The 22,932-nt window shown below is 39.7% G+C and overlaps 1 protein-coding gene across 5 annotated transcripts in view; it reads left to right on the top strand.

The window, feature by feature from the left end:
* The window catches only part of IL7R (interleukin 7 receptor), a 36,401-nt gene extending 18,584 nt beyond the window's left edge, over nt 1–17,817 (top strand). For all 5 annotated transcript variants that reach the window (XM_077896232.1, XM_077896231.1, XM_077896234.1 and 2 more), the window contains 6 exons: nt 2,630–2,787; nt 7,289–7,446; nt 9,439–9,601; nt 10,507–10,600; nt 11,450–11,525; nt 11,910–17,817. In XM_077896232.1, the coding sequence (XP_077752358.1) occupies nt 2,630–2,787; nt 7,289–7,446; nt 9,439–9,601; nt 10,507–10,600; nt 11,450–11,525; nt 11,910–12,410 (1,150 nt within the window). In that variant the 3' untranslated portion in view covers nt 12,411–17,817. The remainder of the gene's footprint in view (nt 1–2,629; nt 2,788–7,288; nt 7,447–9,438; nt 9,602–10,506; nt 10,601–11,449; nt 11,526–11,909) is intronic.
* Nucleotides 17,818–22,932: the final 5,115 nt, after the last annotated feature.

Below are 22,932 nucleotides of genomic sequence, written 5' to 3'. Positions count from 1 at the left end.
TAGTTTACTTAGAGTTAATATTGTACTATTTCATATACAAAATATAAGAAACTTGCAACAGTATAATTCCACTTATCACATCCTATCTTATGCACTACTGTTTTCTATTTGTACATCTACTATACACTATAAGTGCTACAGTAATGTTGTAATATTTGTTTTAAGCAATCAGTTATCTTTAAAGAATTTAAAGGAAGGAAATATAGGTCTTTAACATTTACCAAAGTATACCATTTCTGGTACACCTAGTTGCTTCCTGTAGATCTGCAATTCCATCTGGTATCATTTCCCTCTGGTCTAAAGAAGTTTATAGAAAAATCATCTCAATTTTTATTTATCTGGAAATATCTTCACTTAGCCTTCATTATTGAAGAATATTTTGTGCATATAAGAATTCAAAGTGGACATATTTTCTTTCTCTCTTTCAGAGTTTTAAAGATATTATTCCAGTGTCTTCTGGTTCCCATAGTTTCTGATCAAAAGTGATATTTTTCCCTAGATACTTTTAAAATTTTCTATTTGCTTTTATTTTCCAGTGATTTGACTGTAATGTGCCTTGGTATGGTTTTCTTTGGATTGATCCTGCTTGGATTGGCTGAGATTCTTAAACTTAAAAAAGACATTTTTGTTAGATTTGGGAAATTTGGATCCATTATTTTGTATCTATTTTTTTTCATCCAGGTGCTTTATCTTTTCTTGTTCTGGAACTCTAATTATATATTTATTTATCCCCTTGACATCATCCTATAGGTCACTAAGAATTTCTGTTATCTCAGACTGAAAACTTGCTATGGGCTCTGTCTCCAAGTTTATTGACCCTTTTCTCTGCCATTTCCAATCTGCCATTAAGCTCATCCAATACAGTCGGTGCATTTTTACGAATTTTAGATTTACTTGTCAGTTACAGTATTTTCATCTTTTACAGTTTACACTTCCCACTAACATTACGCATCTACTCAGTCATTATGGCCATATTCTTTGTTTAGCCCTTGAACATATTTACAAAAGCTGCTTTAAAGTTCTTTTCCACTAATTCCAATGTCTGGTTACTTTAGGGTCAGTTTACACTGACTACTTTTTGTCTTGTCTCTGGGTCTCATTTTTCTTTTTTAGTCATTGTAGTAGCTTTTGATTACAGGAAAGACACTATTGGGGGGCACCTGGGTGGCCCAGTGGTTGAGCATCTGCCTTTGGCACAGGATGTGATCCGAAGTCCTAGGATTGAGTCCTACATCAGGCTCCCTGCATGCTTCTCCCTCTGCCTGTGTCTCTGCCTTTCTCTCTCTGTGTGTTTTTCATAAATAAATATTTTTTTTTTAAAAAGGAAAGACACCATTGTTAATAGGTTTTCTGCATTCTGTTAACTTCCTCTGCTGAGTGTTAGTTTTAGCTCTTTTAGTTGGTTAACAGGACTGGATTCATCTTCGAATTCGTTTTTTTTTTTTTTTTTTTGAGACAGCACCTAAAATCTTAGCTCAGTTCTTGCTAGAGCCATCTAGCTATTGCTAACCCATGGTTTCCTTAGAGTCTCTTCCTCACTTGACAATTAAAAGGACACATAATGACGTGAGCATAGTTTATATACAGATCTGGTGTCTTCCATCCCCATAGCTTCCTCATTTCTAGGCTGCTTCCCATTAAAAATATCCATTCACGCAAGCAGTCCTCTAACTTCTAAATACAATAAAACAGTGACTCTCCATCAGATTCTAAATGTCTACCACAGTGTGACCCAAGGAATGTCATCAAACAAAGAAAAAGAAAAAAGCAGAAACAAGGATCTTAACCACCTGTTTACCAAGGGATAAAATTCCCTCTTGTTTTGGCATACTTTTGGTTACTGAAGCTTTTAAATAGATTTTCAAAAATAGCTTGTCCAAGGTTCATGATAGTTATATATTGGAAGGCTAGTATGATATAAGTTGCTCTGCTATTACTGGAACTCAAAGTTATACTTTTTATTTTGAATAGCACAATGGGGAGCTTTTGATGTTAGTTGTACAGTAGGCAATAATCTCTCTTCCTCAGTGTCCTGAAAGCTTGATCCTAATTGGGAAGAGGAAGTCACAGAAGTGACAAAACTCAATTTCTAGAGCATTGTTGTCGCATGTTAAGCTAGGAAACATGGGAAGAAGTGTTGCTTTTAAAGTCCATTGATGAGGTAAAAATGGAGTACAGTCAAAATTACCTTAGAATTTAATGTATATAATCCTTTGGATATTGTATCATTTTCTTTAACTTTTTTGGGGTCAGTATTTCTTTACAGGTTTTATTTCCTCAGTTTATTTCTGCAGGACATCAAAAAGAGCAATTACCTTCTCACCTAAACAGAGTATTTGTTTTTTGATGATCAATTATTTAAAAATAGGAATTTTCCATCTTTTTCATGAACATGCTTTGACTGTTGCATCTAATGCCTAAATATATTATCACTAGGTATGATGGTAGCAAGAAGCCACCTTATTTAATTCTCTCTCTCTCTTTCTCTCCCTCTCTCTCAAGCACCTACCCATCCGCATACCTATAGACACAGCTGAAGCCATACAACTGAAATGTACATGCAATGCTATTCCATTATATACAGAAACTCCTACTTGAATTAAGATAGATTCCCTTTTTGTTTCTACAGTGGAGCTCTTTTGAATGTAAAATGTCTGACTTTTAATAAACTGCAAGAGATGTATTTCATCAAGACAAAGAAATTCTTACTCATTGGAGACAGTGAAATATATGTGAAGCTTGAAGGAAAGAATATAACTTCCAAGAAATTGAACATAGTCCGGATAGGTAAGAAGTTTTTTATATGGGAGTATATTTGCCATTTAGGGATATATGAAGACACTGATTATCTCTGGACCTTCTGCATGTTAAAAGTAGACAAATGATGAAAGCTATTTTCAATAGGGAAGAACAAATTCCCTAATGGAAGGAATTTGTTAAATAAATCAAAGTCATGAAACACATGCCACTAATTCTTACTATCAGAGAATTCTGAGGGTCTTCAAACTCAGCTGTGAAAAAATTAAAAATAAAAATAAAAAATAAATAAATAAAAAATAAAAAACAGCTATGAAGGATAGTAATTACAGGAAGAGTTCATCTGTGTGAAGTCTCGCTGGAGATAGGCCTCTGTTATCCACCAACATATGTCCTTTCCATCCATCCTCATCTTACCCTCTCCTGAATTCCTTGTAGTCTTCTTCCCATATATCCACCATATTCTGAGTGTGTTTAGTTAAATTATCAAGTTATTTTGAAAAGTAAATATGACTTCTGTATTAGAGTTCTCCAGAGCAAACAGAACCAATATAAGATATAGATAGGTGATAGATGATAGATAGATGATAGATAGATAGATAGATAGATAGATAGATAGAATGAATGAATAGAGATGTAGATAGAGATATGAAAGAGGTTCATTTTAAAGAATTGCTCACATTATTATGGGGGCTGGCAAGTCTGAAATCTGTAGGCAAGCCAGAATGGTAGGCATTCAGATAAGACTGGATATCACAGTCTTGAGTCCAAATCACGCAGGGAAAGGCCACAGTCTGGAACCTCAAGCAGGGTTTGTATATTGCAATCTTGAAACAAAATTGTATCTTTTCAGGAGATCTCAGTCTTTGCTGTTTTTTTTTTTAAGTTTATTTATTTATTTAAGTAATCTCTACATGCAATTTGGGGCTTGAACCATAACCTGAAGATCAAGAATGGCATGATCTTCTGACTGAGCCAGCACAGCACCCTCAGTCTTTGCTTTTAAAGCCTTCATCTGATTGCATGAGGAGCACCATTATGGAGAATAATCTTGTTTTACTCAAAGTATACTGAGTTAAATATTCAAGTCTTAAAAAAATATACCTGTAGACTAGTGTTTGACCAAACAAATGAGCACACAGCCTAGCCAAGCTGACACATGAAATTACTTCTTCCTAAGAGACTTATTATTGAGAAGTGAGCATAGTCAATCTTATTTGGCCTAGGATATTCATATTACACAGCCAAGAAAAGATATAACAATTATATTTCAAATAAAATTATGATCTTAATTGGTAAACTCATCTACCTGTGTCCTTTGGCTCTACATAATAACCATATACATAATAATATAAATTAGTAAATCCATTCAATTACCTTGTTATAAGTTAATATTAATTACCAACTCACCATTTGGTTACTAGGCAAGTAAATCAAAGGTTAATCAGAAAGATTGAGAATATAGACACAAGAAAGTTTTTCCCATTTCTTACAGATTATGACCCTGGGGTGAATAAAGTTCTTTTCAAAGCCTCAGAGAGACTCCTATAGGAGAATATCTAAGCCAATCACAATGCATCAGGGCAATAGATTAATAACTACCCATATTTATTCTACCTATGGAGATTTACAGATGAAACAATATACATAGGGGGGACATTGGCCAAAGGGATTGAAGAGATGCATTCTTTTGCTGGTTTTAAATACTATAGCTCACTCCCTCTGCCCACTCTCAACCCCCTCTTCAGCACCCAAAAAGATTAGAGATAAGAAAGCAGTACCCATTAGTGACAACAAGGCGGTGAGAAGCTTTGAGTCTATCTCAGCTTTGCTTCACTAAATTGGTAAAATAAAGAGTAAAAGCAAAAGTTCCATCTGTGAATAATCATCCTGTAAGAAGGCAAAGATAGTGAAAAAGAGACATTGCACAGAGGGTTGTACATGTTGGACACACAGCAACATAGGCCACAACCTCTGTGAGTGCTAAGAAGGAGATGACAAGGTAATTCTGAGTATGGGACACAAACAACCTGGGTTTTGTCATTTGTAGACTCGGCCATCATAGATGGATGGCCAGTTAGTGCACTGCACAAGAGCACCGTATCTAAAGGTTTACCACTGGAATTTCAATATATTCACTTCTCTGAGAGCAAGTAGAGAGGGTAGAAATTCTCAGTCCTCTGACAGACTCCTGGCATTTTAAAGAGTGAGCAAGTGAATACTCAATGCTCCAGGTAGCACCCTGCCCATCTGAATCCCCAGATCATACCTACTGCTCTCAGAGGCCCATTTTCTATGCCCCAGCAGAAGCAAACCTAACAAGCCACATCTGAGGAGCCAAGGAAGAAAAGCAGTTGTTTTCACACCTGGTAGCATGGGGCCCCATGAACTGAGTGCTGCGAGCCTCTTAGAGCTTTGGAAAGCACCCATGAGCAAGCAGGATAAGAGATAGTAGAGGCATGTCGCTGGTAGAACCTTCTTCTGATACTTAAGTGACATTTCATTGGCAGAACTATCATTTAATTGAATTTAACCTGGAAGCCCCTGATTGAGCCCAAGACCCCTGTAAGCATCTGGCCCTCACTTTCCCTTCTTCAGGTGTGGGCCCTCTGATAAAGCTAGAGGGGAAGCTTCCTCACTTCCCATTTGTCTTGGTGGGGTGAATCTGTATAATTGTTCAGATTGTTTCCAGAATAAATTAACTTATAAAAATTTTGCTTGAGGAATGAGCAACTTCTTCTAATGTGCTCAAAGACACCCTCTGGGCCAGAGACAGACCTGGACAAGCCAGTATGACATAATGGAGCACAGAAACAAAAGCTAAATAAAGAAGAGTTAGCCTCAGAATTGGACAGAATTAGAATTAAGTACTATCAAACCATTTTATAGGAGCCTGAACTTAACCTCTCTGACTCAGTTTCCTCATTAGTATAGTAGTAATAAGGGACTGTTGGTGGAAGCTTGTGTAAGTAAAGCACGTGGTGCTTAGTAGGTATATAATCAATATCAGTCTGTTTTTCACTTAATTCTTCCATTATTGGAAGTCCTTGGGAGATGAGGATGAGGCAAGGAATTCAGTGTCAGAGTTTCATTGAGAGTGTAAATCTCAATTATTCCCTTGAATGAAGGGTAGAAACTGGCTTGGCAGGTGTGAAGGGTTGACAGTATTCTCTGTTGATCTGTTTCTCTATACCCAACCCCCTTTCCCCTTGCTCCCCCAGGGCACCTTCCCTTTCTGTAGTACATCTAAGAGTAGAAAAGGATAAACTTCCTCTTTTACAAGACATCGAAGGGCGAAGAAGGAGACACTTCCTCTTTTTCAGGATCTCTGGGGCAATGCAGGAAAAACTTAGGCGGTTACTGCTATGAACAAGTGACTACAATAAGTGAGCCAAACTCCATCACATGAATTCACTTCACCGGGTCGGCAAGTCAAGGCTAAAGCCCAACTCAGATAGCTTAGAATCCAGCTCAGTCCACAGAGTAATAATTTGATGAACACATACTAATGTCATTAATAGGTTTAGATTAGATTTTAGCCTATGTGCTCCCCACCTCTGCCTGAGATCAGCCATGCAAAAACGTGGCTGTTCCATCTTTAGAAAATGAACATCCCAGGCTTTGGTGATAAAGCAGCTAAGAACCCAAGACAGGAAAGCCCCTGGTCAATGATAGGGAGGCTGCCTGACATGCACGCTTTTCAAGGAATTTAGTACCTCTCTCAGGGTTGATTTCTGCCTGAAATAAAACCTATCTCCTTCCAATAGCATTTTATACTCAGTGCATGGAATCTTAAGAAGAACTTTACATGACAGGCAGGCAGAAGGCAGAGACCAGAGAAGAATTTAAAACTATTATGTACTAGACTGAAGTCACACTGGAAGCTATGAGTTTAGGGCCAGGATGCAGACCCTTAACTTCTGCATAGCTGAGGTGAGGTACAAGGCTCCCACCTTACAACCTGATTTCATTGGAGGGTTCAAAGTTTACATACTCCTAGTTAGTAGCAAGTCCTCTAGTATTTAAAAGGCAAAGAGAATGTGTTTTAGTGTAGAATTAGCACTAACTGCTATAACAAATAAGCCCTAAAACATATGATGTCTCAAACACAGTAAGTTTATTTCTTGCTCACATGAGGGCCAAAATGGTTATTTCTAATCTGTGGGTGGTGCTCCTCCAAGCAACGTTCAGAGTTCTTTCATCTTGGGGTTCCATTGTCTTCAACATGTGACTCCAAGTGGTGGAAAGGGAATAAGCATAGGGTCATACATGTAAGGTTTCTGAGCCAGGATGGGAGGTGGTACACATCACCTCCACCCACACTGCTCACAAGGCCACACACCCACAGCCAGAGAGGCTGGAAAGTGTACTCAGGCTTTGAACCAGGAAGAAGAAGAAATGGTTTTCTGAACTGCTGCCCAGTTACTGACCCAGAAAAAGAATGTGATTTTTCAGAATAGATGAACTTTAAAAAGTATAATTATATTCTTCACTGCCCTATTGACTGACCTCCTTTCTTTTTCCTTTCTAGTTAAACCTGAGGCTCCTTTTGACGTAAGAGTCATCTATCGAGAGGGAGCGAATGACTTTCTGGTGACATTTAACACATCTCACTTACAAAAGAAGTATGTAAAAGAATTAGTGCATGAGGTAGCCTATCGCCAAGAAAAAAATGAAAATGACTGGACGGTATGTAGATTAATGACCTTTATCCATTATAAGATTCATAAAGATGTATGTAGAAATATACTTAATAAATAAATTTATATAAAATACATAAAATTATAAAATACTTACATAAAACTCTAAAATAAAAACTTCTTAATGTCACAAATTTTATTGTTCCAGAGGTACATTTACCTGGGGAGGGCCCCTAGCAATTCTGTGTTCAAAATATACCCTTTACTGAGAGAAGCTCCACAAAGTATAAAAGTTTCAGGTTTCACAAAACCTAGATCTTCCCTGGACCATCCCATTCTAGCTCTCATGTTTTTTCTTGCTCTTTGTTTTGTCTTTATAATATCTCTAAATTAGGTTGTTGAACTCACAGTATAGATTAAGACCAAATAAATCCTCTTTATTTGGGGGGTCTCAAAAAGTACACAACTCTCAAGCCAAATCAGGCAAAAACCATGAACAAGTCATAGGGAGAATTTGGTTCATGGGAGTTGTGGAAGCAGCTTAAAGTATGGAGGTAGATGGAATATTTTTCTTCATGTTCTTTTTTTTTTTTTTTTTTCTAAAAACCTGAGTTCTTCATCCTTGAAGTAACAACCTTCATTTGTATCATAATCTGAAGTATTATTTAGACTCCATGAGTCCTGTCATCGGAATGGTCTGGCTGTCCCTGAAATCTGTCTTGGGGAAAAGATGGGAAGAAAAGTAGAGTATCCCAGATTTTTCAGGTTCCTCTGAGCCTACTGGCTTAACTTCTGTCCTTTTTGTACCACTTGGGCAAAAACCAGATGATGACTTCTTCTCAAGGTGAAAAGAGTGTCTACTCATCCATACTGATCTCTTTGCTCAGGCCAGGATTAGCCTTCTCTGTTCAGAGCATGCTTCTCTACAGTACTTAGATTATGTGTAATGTCTGTCCCAAACAGCCTCTCCCTCTTTCTACCCACCCACCACAAAAACTAGGTTAGTTTGATCCTGCCCTCCTGAGTCTTCATCTGAAAATTGCTCCAATGGAAAAGCAACTATAGTGAAGAGAAGAAGGATTTTTAAAATGGTATCAGGACAGTCAGTTTACTGCTTGTGGAAATAAACTAAATTAAATGCCTAACTTGCTCCAAAAAAAAATAATAATTTAAGGAAATTATTTAAAAGTGAAACTCTAAAAAAGGTAGAAAAATATATGTAAATGTCTATATAATCTTGAGATGAAGAAGAATATTCTAAGCATAAAAGCAGTAAAAAAAAGATGGCTACATAAAAATAAAGGCTTATAAATGTCAGCCTACATAATAAAGTCATAAGGCAAATTAGAAATTAGGATTAAATTGCCACACATACAAGGACAGATGGTGTGGATGGTTAATATCTTTCATCTATAAAAAGGTCTTATAAATCATTAAGGAAAGGATAAATGTAACAACAGAAAAATTAAGAAACTTGGAAATGTCTCATAAAATAAATACATAAATTCAATAAATATATGAAAACTAATAATTGAATAAGTCATTCCATTGTTACAAATGTAAATAACAATGGAATATTAACTTTTTACCCCTCAAACTGAAAGATGCTTTTTTTCCCTTAAGAATAATACACATTTTTGAAGGTACTGTAGCCTCTATATTGCTATCTGCAATGTAGAATGGGATCTTTCTAGAGAGAAATTATTCCTGCTCACTAACCTTACCATTCCCTTTTATTTCCCGTTGGAATGTGGAAGGGGTGAAAGGGAGGAAAAAACTGAAGTGTAGAAAGGAAGGTGGGAGCCTGGGAGTGATTTATAATCTCCTGGAGTGGGAGAGTCCAGCTCACCTGAACAAAGAACCATGGTACTGTTGCCCTGCTTGGCCACTGGTAGCATCATTTAGAAGCTCACACTTCATGACTCCTTTCTTAATGAGAGTACCCATATGACCAAGGGCATTCAATTTGAAATGATTTGAGGGATCTGGGCAGGACTTCTTTTTCAATCCTAAAAATGTAATGCCATGTTTTGCTCTTTAGTGTGTGAACTTATCCAGTACAAAGCTGACACTCCTACAGAGAAAGCTACAACCTGATGCAATGTATGAGATTAAAGTCCGGTCCATCCCTAACGCCAACTATTTCCAAGGCTTCTGGAGTGAATGGAGTCCAAGCTTCCACTTTAGAACTCCAGAGATCACAGGTGGGAAGTGACCACAGAGTGCTTCGCGTGTCAAAGTGTGTGAGTAAGAGTCAGAGGCAGAGAAATTAAATGAACCCACAAGTTAGGACTCCTCTGAGGGCATCCTTATGCTGTCTTTGGAGAATGACTTGCCATCTTTGCCCCTTTGGTGAGGAACAAGGAAGTGGTGGAACAGGGCCCTTGGTCATTGATCAAATGACCCTTCTGGTAGCATCAGTGACTCTACTGACCCAGCTGCTCTTGGGAACTGCTACTAATTCTGAACAAAAGCCCTACCTACTACCCCTACTCTACCAATTAAGAATGGAATCCCGATGGCTGGTCTCTGTAAAGCCCCTCCAGGGAGCACCTTTGGTGATGGAAGATGGGCAAGCGAGTGCTGCTCTTCCATGGCTCCTTTCTCAGAATAACAAAGATATCCATGTGGTGTAGGAGAATGGTCAGAGAACCAAAGAACATGGCTCAGGCAGGCCCCCGAGGAACCAAACCATGGCACCTATACCCTCTCTTTGAGGTATGAGGGGACCATTCTGTCATCCCAGCCTCCCTTTCTCAGACTGGAAATTGCTGAGCCTGCAGCCTGGAGCCTCAGTTTCACCAGTCCCCTACTGGGCCTCCTTCTCTTGGTGGTGGGAGTTGGGGAGAGACTGCTGCTATCTTTGATGCCTGGTCACCTTCGTATCTCAAGTGACAGATGTTCTAGACCCGGTCACCCAATTCAGTGCCACTTACTGAAGCCAAAATTCCTAGTGCATAAGGCTGGTACGTCATCCTGTTCACTGGAGAGCAACTTTGAAGAAATAATAAAATTGTCCTAAGTCACTAAACAAACTCAAAGCACCCTGAAAGCCTCCCCTACTGCATGGTTCATGATTGCTCACCAAGTTCTGTCCTTGCCGTTCCAGGGCGGATGGATCCTGTTTTACTAACTATTAGCATCCTGAGTTTCTTCTCTGTGACTCTGATGGTCATCTTGGCCTTTGCATTATGGAAAAAAAGGTGAGCTTTAAGTAATCAGGACGTTAGTTACAGGGGGTCCCAGAGAGTTGGAGCTCTAACCCTATTTATTGATGTGAAAACTACAAAGGATAATAAGGCATTTCAGGAATTGCAGTGCCCATATTCCTCCCCACCCTAAACACTGGTGAATTTTCACAATTCCTAATGGGTGAAAATATGTAAATGGATATAGGGCAAACTTTTTATCCTAAAGGAATAGTAACCAAGCTTCCAGAATGTCTGGGCAGCAGAGGGTACCCAGGAAAAATGCAGAATGTATTTGAAGTCTTGAATTTCAGCACATGGATTCGTGGGACTTTTGCATTCTACCCCATGACAGATCCATGCTTGCTTCATGCTAAAAATGATGTTCTTGACATATACCATCAAGTTATTAATGTTCTAGGAAGGTGCCCACAACACAGATATATTCCAATTTGAAAAGGGACACCTTAAAGCAATTTCCTCACGTGATTTAAAAAATATCCCTCACTTCCACCAAAATCAGAGCAGAAGAGTTGCTGCTACTAGAGAGAAGGAATAAGTTGACAACACCTCTATCAGGAGGAGATGAATAGGGCAAATGTTGGTTTCATAGCTAAGCCATTGCCAAACCTCACTGTTCCTCGTCTCCGGCGATCTCTCCCAGAGGTGTTCATAGAGATCATGGACAGTGATCCCTCAGTGAATTGATAGGACACCCGAGGCCCAGGGAAGGCAAATCACTTGTCCAAGGTCACCCCCCTAGTTGTGGCAGAGCCAAGACTAGAAATGTGCTCTTCTGATTTTTGGCTCAGAATGAGTGAAAAGACCATTCATTTCCTCTCTCTCGATGTCCTCTTCTTTCAGAATTAAGCCTATGGTGTGGCCCAGTCTTCCTGATCATAAGAAGACTCTGGAACAACTGTGTAAAAAACCAAAAAAGGTGAGTGCTTCTGGGGCTTCTATCACAATGCTGGGGGCATCCCAGTAGGCAACAATGGTAGTGCAGGATAGGAAAGAGCTGAACCACAAGTTTTGGTCTTTTGTGCATCCCATGACTAGGGTCCCTCATGAGATCCTGGCTGGAGCTCCCTAGAGGGGCAACTAAATGAGATACAAGCCTCAGAAGTCTCCCAGGATTCCCCAGGGCTGGAGGGCAGGGCCAGTATCATTCAGACTCTGGCAGAGTCAACTAGAACATGTGGGTAATTTTCCAACATTCTCTGATAAACCCCTGTCAGAAAGTTCTTTACATCCTTCCCTAATGTGAACCTTTGCTGGTGTCTCTTTGGAGCACTCTCAATGCCTTCTCTCTTCTTTGGTGCAGAATTTGAATGTGAGTTTCAATCCTGAAAGTTTCCTGGACTGCCAGATTCATAAGGTGGATGGCATTCAAGCTAGAGATGAAGCAGAAAGCTTTCTGCAAGACACTTCTCCACAGCTAGACGAGTCTGAAAAGCAGAGGCTTGGAGGGGGCTTGCAGGGCCCTACTTGGCCACCTGAGCATGCAGTCATCACCCCAAAAACTTTCAGAGGAGATCCACCTTTCGGATGCCTGGCCGGGAATGTCAGTATGTTTGAGGCCCTTGCACTCCCCTCTTCCAGGTCTGCAGACTGCAGGGAAGGTGGCAAGAATGGGCCCCATGTGTACCAGGGTCTACTGCTTGGCCCTGGAACTACAAGCGGCACGGTGCCCACTCCATTTCCTTTCCAATCAGGAATCCTGACACCGAACCCAGCTGCCCAGGGACAGCCTGTGCTCACTTCTCTGGGATCAAGTCAGGAAGAAGCATATGTCACCATGTCCAGCTTCTACCAAAACCAGTGAATTGACAGAAGTGCAGGACTGGAACCATGATGACTGACAAAGATGACAGGGCCCTTACCTACTCTCCCTTGCAGCACAAAGAAAATGAAATTAATGCAAGCACTCCATATAATCTATAGGATTCTCAAACATAGCTTGGACCACTCCTCCCCAACCCAGGGGCATCTGGCTTAAGGCAGGAGCACTCTGCTTCAGACAACCCAAATTATTCCATTATTTCAGAAAGGAAAAAAAAAGCAGGAAAGAGTGAAAGGGTGGAGGAGAGGAAAGTGGGGAACAGAAGGCAGGAAGAGGGCAAGGGAAGACAGAAGGAAGTAGAACAGGGATGATAGCTACCATTATTAGGACTCACTGTGTGTTCTATGCTCTCTACAGCTTGTCTCTCTGCATCCTCATGGTGATCCTGGGCCATTGGCACAATTGTTGTTGTTATTATTATTATTCTCTCCATTAATAGATGATGAAACTGACGCTTAGAGGTGTTAAGTAACTTGTCCATTTTGCCCCCACTCAGCTTTGTTTGATGGCCAGGAGTCTAACTGTGCCCCACCCGCCTGATGCCACCAACTGAGCCATGTGCCTCCACCTTGACTAGGGATGGTCACATTCTCAAGTGCCAGACCTCACTAATAACAAATGAGATGACAAAAAAAAAAATGAGATGACTATAGAATTTATTGTCCAAACTGGGCAGCTTTTGAAAATGAAAAGGGAAGTTATACATACTCCAGGACAAGCAGCGTAAGCCAGGAGTGTCCCAGACACACAGAGATATGACCACTAAACTAAAAAGGCTAAGAGAAAGAAGGGGTCACACAGTGTGCAAACTACCATGGCCAGCCACATCTATGAAAACTGAAGAAGGCAAGAAAAACTCACCAATCCCTTTTGATTTTGTTTTTCTGAAAAAGGAGAAGCCCAGAATTTCTAGTTAGTTATCAAGAGTATGATTCTCTTGCTACCACCACCCAGCTACATCCATCGATAATAGAAGAGACTGTTGCCAGCTCTGGACTCAGGTGCATTTGAGCAATGAGCCCAAAATAACCTTTCTATGTGTGTAGAGATTGCCCCAACCCAAATGTGTCTACAAACCATCCTGAGTGTGATGGCCATGGATGTGGCCACAAGCTTTGGGGAGAAGACCTACATGCACATGCAGTGAGTGAGCTGACTATGGCCATGTTCTTAAAGATAAGGAAGATTTGACATGCATCCTCTTGCATTTCTTGGTCTAGGTGAATTCCTAGTGACTATCTCAAACCAAGAACCAAGTCAAGATAGCTGAGCAATTGCAACCGGGGACAGTGCAGCCGAGGCCTCTACCGCAGGCCCCCCGCCCCTGGGTACATGCAGAACCACACAGGGCAGCCAAGGCACAGGAAGACATGAAGGGCATAGGTCCAGGGTTGGGTTTTGTTTTGTTCAGGAGTTTGTCACTGTTGTTGTTGTTGTTGTTGATATTTTGTATCTTTTTGTTCTGGTTTTAGTTTGTTGAGGGGGGGCGGCGAAGTGTTTTTAATTTTCTTGTTTGTTTTGTTTTGTGATATCTGTGAAGGGGGTTTTAGATTTTGTAGAACAGATCTTATCTGTTGGCTTAGAGGTCTAATGATAATAAGATCATTTATTCTTCGTCGGGCATTGTATTTTCCAAATCCTTTTCTCTGAATCAATAGTGATGAATATAATCTCACATTCTTTTAGATTTGCTTAGTGCTTTTGTGATTTTCAAAGCATTTCCATAAGCATTATCCCTCTTTTTTTTTCCTTGACAAGTATTTATGGAAAGCCTCCCACGTACCAACCGCAGGGTTGGGTGCAGGGGATCTAAGACAAATAAAGCTGGGGGCCTCATAAAGTAGAAAATCTAATGAGGGTGGGTGGCAGCTTCATAAACAAATGACCATAGTAACACAAAGTGCTATAATAGAGGCATTTCCAAGTGCCCTGTTGAAGACAATCAGGAGAGATGCCAAAAAAGGGATACACGTCTACCCAGAGGAAAAGCAGAATCGGCCTGGCGTGTCAGCAGCAGAAGACCTTTCCACCAGCCGGACGTGTGTTCTTTACCTTTTGTAGAAATGGGAACCGGGTCTCAAAGAGGAGGTTATCCTAGGAAACCTCATGCCAACCTGGTCCTGTACCTTATCCACAGAGGTCCTATGAACTGTGTCATTGTTAGCTTTCGTTTATGGAAAAGTTGGGCACAGAGAGGACAAATAAGTTACTCAGCCTTAAGTGTGAAGTCAGGACTGGAAGGCATTAAGTTTATTTCCCTGTAACAGTAGACAGTCTCTCAAAAAAATGAGGGGGTAAGTCTTGAGGAAGACTCTAGCTCTAAAATCCCGTGTTTCGGGATTGTTGGGCACAGATTATCATTTGAATTTCATGTGTGAATGTCTGTCTGTTACTGGAGGGATTTAAAGTCCATGTACTATACTCATAATCAGAACTGCTGCTAACGCGTGATGTTCTACTCAGGGACAACGTATAATGTCAGATTACAAGTTTGTTCTGACCGACCTCCTTTTGGATTTCATGAAGAAAGAAAAGCTGGTGAGAGCCCATGCATAAGTCAGAGATGGAAACTGCTAGTTCTATATAGCATGAAATGAAAACTGTTAAGCAGGCAGCTCATTTGGTCGATTAAACAGTCCTGGCTGGATCTAGGGAGCCCTGGCTTATTTGCCTGATTTTCCACTAGCCTTTGCCTCTCCTGTCATTCTGGTTTCCATGGAAACTTGCTTCAGAAAAGCCAAGTATAAGCTATTTCAGATGTGCATACTTGTGTTTTCATAGCACTTCTGGAAGGGCTACAAGACAGAGCTGGCCAGGAAGGTGATGAGAACATGTGGTAAGACAACTGGAATGGTACAGGTCAGATGGCATTTGTCAGCTCAGTGGTTTTTCTTTGGGGTTATTTTAAAAACTCTCAATCGTTCACTACAGTGAAGGGTCTCTGATTTGTACCTCCCATGTGCATTACAAACATTTTGCAGAGCTGCTAAGTGTATAAGTATCCAATGTGTGTGATCATCTCATATTTAATTAAACGCTATGGAATTCTCTGTGCTTGTACTTGTCTTCCGTGAGGAATAGGGACAAAATGGGCCACAGTTCTCCTTAGCCACTGAGAGCATTCTGGTGTCATTTGCTGTTATTTTATATTTGGATGTTCATGGGAAACGCATTCATCCATTGAGTAGTGAATTCACAAATTAATGAATTAACAGCAATTTGTTGAGTATCTGCTTTGCACTACTTTGTCCTGTGCTAGCTATAGGAGTTACAGAGATGAGATGCACTGTTTCCAGCTTACAGTCACCGGGGGACAGAGACACATAGGAACAGTGACAGTGTCATATCACAGCCTTTAAGGCAACGTGTCATCAGGATTCTCAGCTGAAGCAATAGTAACAAATTTAGGCTGTTCAGAGCTGAAAAGGAATTTAATAAAGGCTACTTAGAGTCCTCCCAGATATCTGAGAGGGTCAGAGAACCAAACATGGAGTTCCCACAGCCACCCCTTATCTCTACCACTGGCACCCCCAGGAACTGAAATCGGCCTCCTCCACGGCCACCACCAACCCCAGAGCAGATTTGGTAGCTATGTCTGGCAGCGTCACGTCACTGGCCACCGATTTAAAGGAGGGGCTGGAGCCAGTGGTTCGGTATAACTATGCCTAGCTGGGGTACCTGCACTCAAGCGATGGGGAGCAGAGAAGAACATAGCTGGCGGTCGCATCTCCTACAGTAAGAGGCGGTGTCTCATAGAGTGGGGTGGTCCCCAAATATATGAATGAGCTTCTGCTGCTGGCCGGGGGAAAAAAATTATAAAAGACCAGAAGAGGTAATGTGAAGGAAATCGCACTTTGATGTAGCAGTGCAGAGTAAGCAGGAATATGCCAGATAAAGGAGTGTGGAGGACATTTCTTGGCAAAGGAAACAGTGTGCTCAAAGTCACGGATCTGTGAGAACACAGGACATTCGGGGAGTTACACATACAAAAGGTGATGTCTCCTTGTCCTCCTTGTTGAGAACAGTAGAGTGTTGATTGTCAGACATAGGGCACTTTCATAAAAAATAATACATATCTGCCTGGAACATTTTATTTTAGTTAGAAACATCTGCCTATATGTTCTTTCCCCACTCATTTGTAACAAGGCCAAAGCCACTCCTTTGGGTTGTGGGCTGTTGACCGTGGTTTCACATTGTCTTTCTTTGCTAAAGCACACTGCAACACATCATCTCTTCTCCCTAGTTTTGCTTTCTTTAAGATGGATAAGGACTTTCAGACCCAAAAAAGAAAATCTAAGTGTAAGTGGCTAACTTCTAAAGGTATTCTCCAGCTTAATCTCATATCATCGTGTTTTCAACGCTGTGGTAGCAAGATTCTTTCAACGTGACTTTGTCAGGTTTTTTCAAACCATTGAAGGTTGTCATAGATCAACGTCAATCTTTCTTTGCATACTTGTACTTTATTGGCCTCGTAATATGGTTACAATAACAGGTCTAACTGGTCTAAACAAGTCTGGAACATGCAGGACTGACTTGGGTGAGTTTAAGTTTCACTGGGTGAGTACAGAATGTTCTAGAGGATAACCTGCTAGCCGCCAAGTCTCAGTGTAGATGTCAGTGTATCTCACAGAGAGAATGAAGGGTGCGGATTCCTTCAGCAGGTGGTTCAGTGGAAGCCATCCTCAGGCAGAGAGTCTGCTGAGCAGAGGCTGATATGGCACTTGGCAGAGTTAGTGGGGGCCAGTGGTTAAGCGTTTGACATGCCAGTCTCAGAAGTTTTGATTTAGTCCTCAAGTGGTGGGAGTACTTGGGAGGATTTTAATCAGGTGCAGCATAATAAATTCCATGTGTGATCAGGGTTTATGGAGGAATCCTATAACACCTTGTGCTTACCTCTACTGTCACCACGTTGATTTGTCACTACCTAATCTGACTCCCCTATGGGCTTCTACACTCTGGTGGAGACAATTGTGACTTATTGGGATTTATGTCTGTTGCTAAACACAATACCTAAGATCCAGACAGCACTCAATCATAACGTGGAATGAATGAATCAGCATGTTAGCGAATGATATTGCATTAGTCAGTGTCTTTCTTCATAACCATTCAGGATAGAATGATGCCAGGCCGGGATGCTCAGAGGCAGGCACTCATCTCTGAGAGAGTAGAACATCTGGGCAGCCACGTGTAAGAAGTCGGTTGCCTTCCCCATCCACAGTTACCTCCCCAGCTGCACTCTTAACCACTGTAACCACAGACATGGGGAAACAATAGGGTAGGGGAGAGAATTTTCCAAAGCTTCATTTCTCTGATGAATGTCTGAATTTAATTTTGCTTATTTACTTATTTTTTTATTTTAGATGCACATTAAAGTCTAATCTAACTTCTACATTTTAATGGCTCGTGGCATTTTTGTGAGATTTGTGTATAGCTTGTAGTGAGGCAGCTGTTAAGGCAAAGAAAGTATGATGCATAAAACTCGGTGGGTCAGAGGAATACGTTAATACTCACAAAGCAACTGGTGAAAACAAATGTGAAACAAACAACATAAGATGCCCCTGAGGTTTGAAAAATAAAACTCCAATGCCAAATTCTGCAGAAATACTTGAATTGATCTTGTGGACCTCTCAACTGTAAATTATGAGGGTCAGTTCCTTTCTACTCTGGCTAAAGGTTTCTCAGTGAGGAGAAGAGAATTCACAGAGACTGAGAAGGACTTTTTCTTTTTTTCTGACAAATTAGTTGCTGCAAACTATGAATCAAACTAATCACTAAGCAAAAAGGACAAATAATCAGAAAGCATTTTAATATGCTAAAGACACTGTGATAAGTGGATAATAGTAAAATGTTACTTTTATAGTTTAAGGAATAACTGGTTTAATTAGATAAAAATTCAGTAAGTGTTATTCCATGAGACTGATGAATGTGCTGTCAAGTCCCTTTTTTACCATCAATAAACTTTCATGGATTGAAATGTGAGAGTAACAGTGTAGATTTGAGTGATGCTTAGGTTTTTTTTAATAAAACAAAAAACTTTAGTAAAATAAGAGTGGAATATAAGCCAGGGTCATCCTCAATGGTGAAATATTAAAAGTACTCCATTAAATTTAGAGATAAAACAAGAAATTCCACTGTCACTACATTTAACATTGTTCTAGAAATCTAGAACATGCAATTAGACGAAGAGAAAAAGTAAAAAGCATAATTATTAAACAGGAGAAAACTAAACGATTAATATTGGCAAAAGGAATGATTGCATATCTAGAAAACTCAAAAGGATCAAGCAAAAAATACACTAAGAGACATAACAACTTTATTAAGGTCTTTGATTATAATATTTCCATATGTTGAATTATTTCTTTAAATCTTCATTGAGGGGGGCACTTGACGGGATGAGCACTGGGTGCTATTCTGTATGTTGGCAAATAGAACACCAATAAAAAATAAATTTATTATTAAAAAAATAAAATAAAATAAAATCTCCTTAAAAGGGAAAAAAATCTTCATTGAATATTTAATAAGAAACTAATATTTGTTCCTTCAAATTCAAGAAAGACAGACATGTATGATGAAACAAGTAAAAGATCTCATTCTCTAATTCCATTGCTCAGAAATAATCATATTTAATAAGTGATGTGTAGCCTTACATATCATTTACATATATACATACACTATAGTTCTAAATATCATGTTGAAAAATATGTGTTTAAGAAGCACCTGCACAATTCTGGAGAAGAAAAGAATTGAGACAAGACTAACTATATGAGTGATTTTGACATTTGCTCATTTTTAAAACGCAATATAAACTATGTTCATTATACATTTAGAAATGACAAAATTATAATTATCAGTGCAAAAAGCTGTAAAATGACTTGCCTAGAAATTATAGATATCCTCAGATTTTCTTTTTTTCCTTTTCTTCTTCTTTTTTTTTTTTTTGACAATGAATAGATTAGAAAACCTATGTGTCCAGATCAGTGTACTTACAAAAATTTCATTAATTAGTGAAGAAAAGGTAGATTACTTAATAGAGGTTAGAACAATACACTAGCCACTTGTAGATAAAGAGTGAAGTACTAACTGACTTCTAAAATAAATCAACATAGATCAAAGATACGATTTTTAAAATGAAAACAAATTTGCTGGAAGACTTGGGCAAATCATTTTATACTCTTTGGATGTGAAAAGCATTTCTAAAAAAAGGCACAAAACCCAGAAGCCATTAAAAAAGAGTGATACATTTGAGTATGTAAAATTTAGAATATTGGTAATTTAAACATCATTTATTGTCACAAATTGTCCATTGTGTGGGAGTTGAATGACCCAGGCTGTGTTCCACTGGGTGGTTCTACTAGTATCAGCTGGGATGACTCCAGCATCGGCAACAGAATGGAAGTCAGCTGACTTATGCTGGGTTCAAATGGGAACACAATGATCTGTGAATTGCCTTTTTCTTGAGACTAACAGGCTACTCAGGTCTATTCTTTTCATAGTAGAGACACAAGAGAACAAACAGGAACACAATGACTTTCTGAGGCTTAAGCCCAGAACTGGCACACCTGTCACTTGCACCTCATCTTATTGGCCAAACAGGTCAAATGGCCAAGGCTAGGCTCAAAGAGTGAAGAAATACTTTCTCTTGTGTGGGAAGTCTGAAACATGAGGTAAAGCATGTGGATAGGAAAGGGGTAAAGAGTTGAGCCACTAAGGCACCTCCTTCAGTCAGATCTGAAGACAGATAGGAAGCCACATTTATAGGACAACACAAATGTCCCTGTATGAGAAAGTTCTCCTGTCCCATCCATACAGCAGTAGGCACAGATACCTTCTCTCCATCCCTTAAAGAAGTGGCTTTTGTCTATACTGTACGGGGAATCTTTGGGAAAAGAAAAATGATTGGGAAATTGAAGGATTTCAATATTCATTGATCCCTTAATCTAATAGCAATGAATGTAGCCATTTCTCACATGAATTGTCAGGTGGGAGAAAACACACACACACACTTCCCTCCTAAGCATGGCATTTAATTTTTTTTCCCTTTGGCATGATTGACCCAGCTAGTCATGTATGCATCCCTGGACCAAGGACAGTCACTAGAGAATGCCATACACGAACTGGCTTGAAAATGGCTCACTCTTTGGACCTGGGGATGAGATGAGTACCTAGCCAAAACAAGGGTGAGAGGAATGAAATAAAGTATATTAGAGAAGCAAACAAAAGTGTCTACTACAAAACATTTTTTTAAAGATGGATTTATTGATTGATTTTAGAGAGAAAAATAGTGAGAGAGAGAGCACTAGCTAGAGGAAAGGCAAAAGGAGACAGAATCTCAAGCAGACTCTCCACTAAGCATGGATACCGACACAGGGCTCAATTTCCAGACCCTGAGATCATGACCTGAGCTGAGACCAAAAGTCAGACACTTAACCAACTGAGCCACCCAGGTACCCCAAATTATCTTTTCTAAATATATATATAGAGAGAGACAGAGTATTAGAGTTAGAATACGCTTAGAAAAAACTCTGGAAGACAAAGATCCAAAATGTTTTATTATTATTAAGGAGAAGAATAGAATGATAGATGGGAACATAAAAATAAGAGACTTTTCAATTACCATTTTTGTCTTCTTTTCTTTTTGGGAGGGAGTGTATACACTTTATTATTATAATAAAAATAAAAGAATCTAATGTTTCTCAATATAATTATTATTTGGAATTAAAACTTCTATTTTTTGTACAAAGTTTATTTTTCTAGGATAACATTGATATTGACTTAATAAAAGGTGAGAGTCTGCTGTTCTACAATCATAGTCTGATTTCTTCCCTGTGTTATGGGTGACACAACAGTGAACTTCAAGATCCCCTATTCTCCCATCTTTTAAATAATTTCTGAATTCCACCACAGTTCATCAAGCACCTCTTGTGTGCAAATTGCAGTGATAGATGCTATGGAACAAGATGAAACTGTAATGGGAGCCCAAGGGTGCGAGAGCGCTTGGTTCCAGGGGTCCAAAACAGAACAGGTTCAGCCATTCACCTCTTACAATATCCAAAGGCAGAGAGATGACTGGTAGTGAAACAAAAGAATTTATTTCAGCAAGGCCAACACTAGGAAGACAGAGGAATAGTGGCCCAAGGCTGTCTCCAAAGTGCTGAAAATACTTCTAGGTTTATATAAGGAAAATGTGGGACAAAAGTTGTGAGTACGTTTAGGTGAGCAGTAAAGGTCAGATCAATCATTGCTCTGGGGTCAATCATGCAGGGTCTTCCTAGCATCCAGGCAATTGTTACTGCTTGAGGGAGTGGTTTTGGTTCCCATTATGGAAATCTTTGCCTGCCAGATCTTTTGCCTGAGTTAAGAGATAAGTTGGAAAAAAGGACTTAGTTAGAAATTATAGACTGAGATCAAAATGGAGATAGGCAAAGTTCTTTTTCAATAGGACATGTCTCTACAGTTTGCATCTCTTCTTTACCCTGTTATACTGTCCCATTGAAAATCTCAGAATCCTGCCAAAAGGTGTCCATATAAATTTTTACTTTCCTTTACTGGTGCTTTCCTTCATTGGTGCTTCCCCTCAATGCCTTCCATGACTCCTGCCAAACCTCCACTTCTCCAAGTCCTCCCATTAAACCTCAGCCTTTCTCATTCCCAGCAGGTGTTTTTGCCTTTACATTGAGAAAACCAGGCCATGACATTTTCTTCCCTTCCTATTTTTATTAACAAACTCCCAAATGCCCACAAATCCCTACCAACTCTTCTCTCAAAGAATGAGATGCCCTTCTATCAGTAGAAGACCAAATCAACCATTACTGTTCTTTACTCCACCCTTCCCTCCCACTCCAGAACTTTGCCCCTTCAGTCATATGATATCTCCTGTACCTTTGCTATTTTCATTACATTTATTGGCTCTCCACCTTCAAGATTTTCCTGTCCATCCAGACCTATACTCTGAGTTTTAGAATCATGTCTACTAAGCTGAACTTCCATGAGTAAATATATCATATGTCTTTCATTCAAGGTTAAATCTTCAGCACCTGAGACAGTACTTACTGGTAGTACTGAGTATTTGCTCAATAAATACTTGTTGGTTGAATGAATGAACACTCAACTGCCTATTGGATTTCTCACCTAGATAGCCACAGATTTCTGAAAAGTGAGCTTTTCATCTACCCTATCGGTAACTTCTCAAAACTGTCATTTCCCAAGTATGGTAGAGAAGCTGCCATGATTCTATGGACTTAAAGAGAACTTAAAAAGAGGGACAATAGATGTATCAAGGATGGCCTATATGAACTGAGGTTATACCCTTCCCTTCCCCTGCATGCCACATCTAAGAACCACAGAACAAGGGGTACCTGGGTGGCTCAGCTGGTTAAGCTTAAGTTGGTTTCAGCTCAGGTTGTGATCTCTTGGGTGGTGGGATCAAGCTTGGTGTCACGCTGGGCATTCAGCGTGGAGTTTGCTTGAGATTTTTTTTCTCCTTCACCTTATGCCCCTCCTGCTC

This window comes from Canis aureus, chromosome 4 (genome assembly GCF_053574225.1).
Source record: "Canis aureus isolate CA01 chromosome 4, VMU_Caureus_v.1.0, whole genome shotgun sequence".
In the NCBI taxonomy this organism is placed as follows: domain Eukaryota; kingdom Metazoa; phylum Chordata; class Mammalia; order Carnivora; family Canidae; genus Canis; species Canis aureus.
The sequence above is the reverse complement of the archived record's forward strand: the minus strand, read 5'-3'. Positions and strand labels throughout refer to the sequence as shown.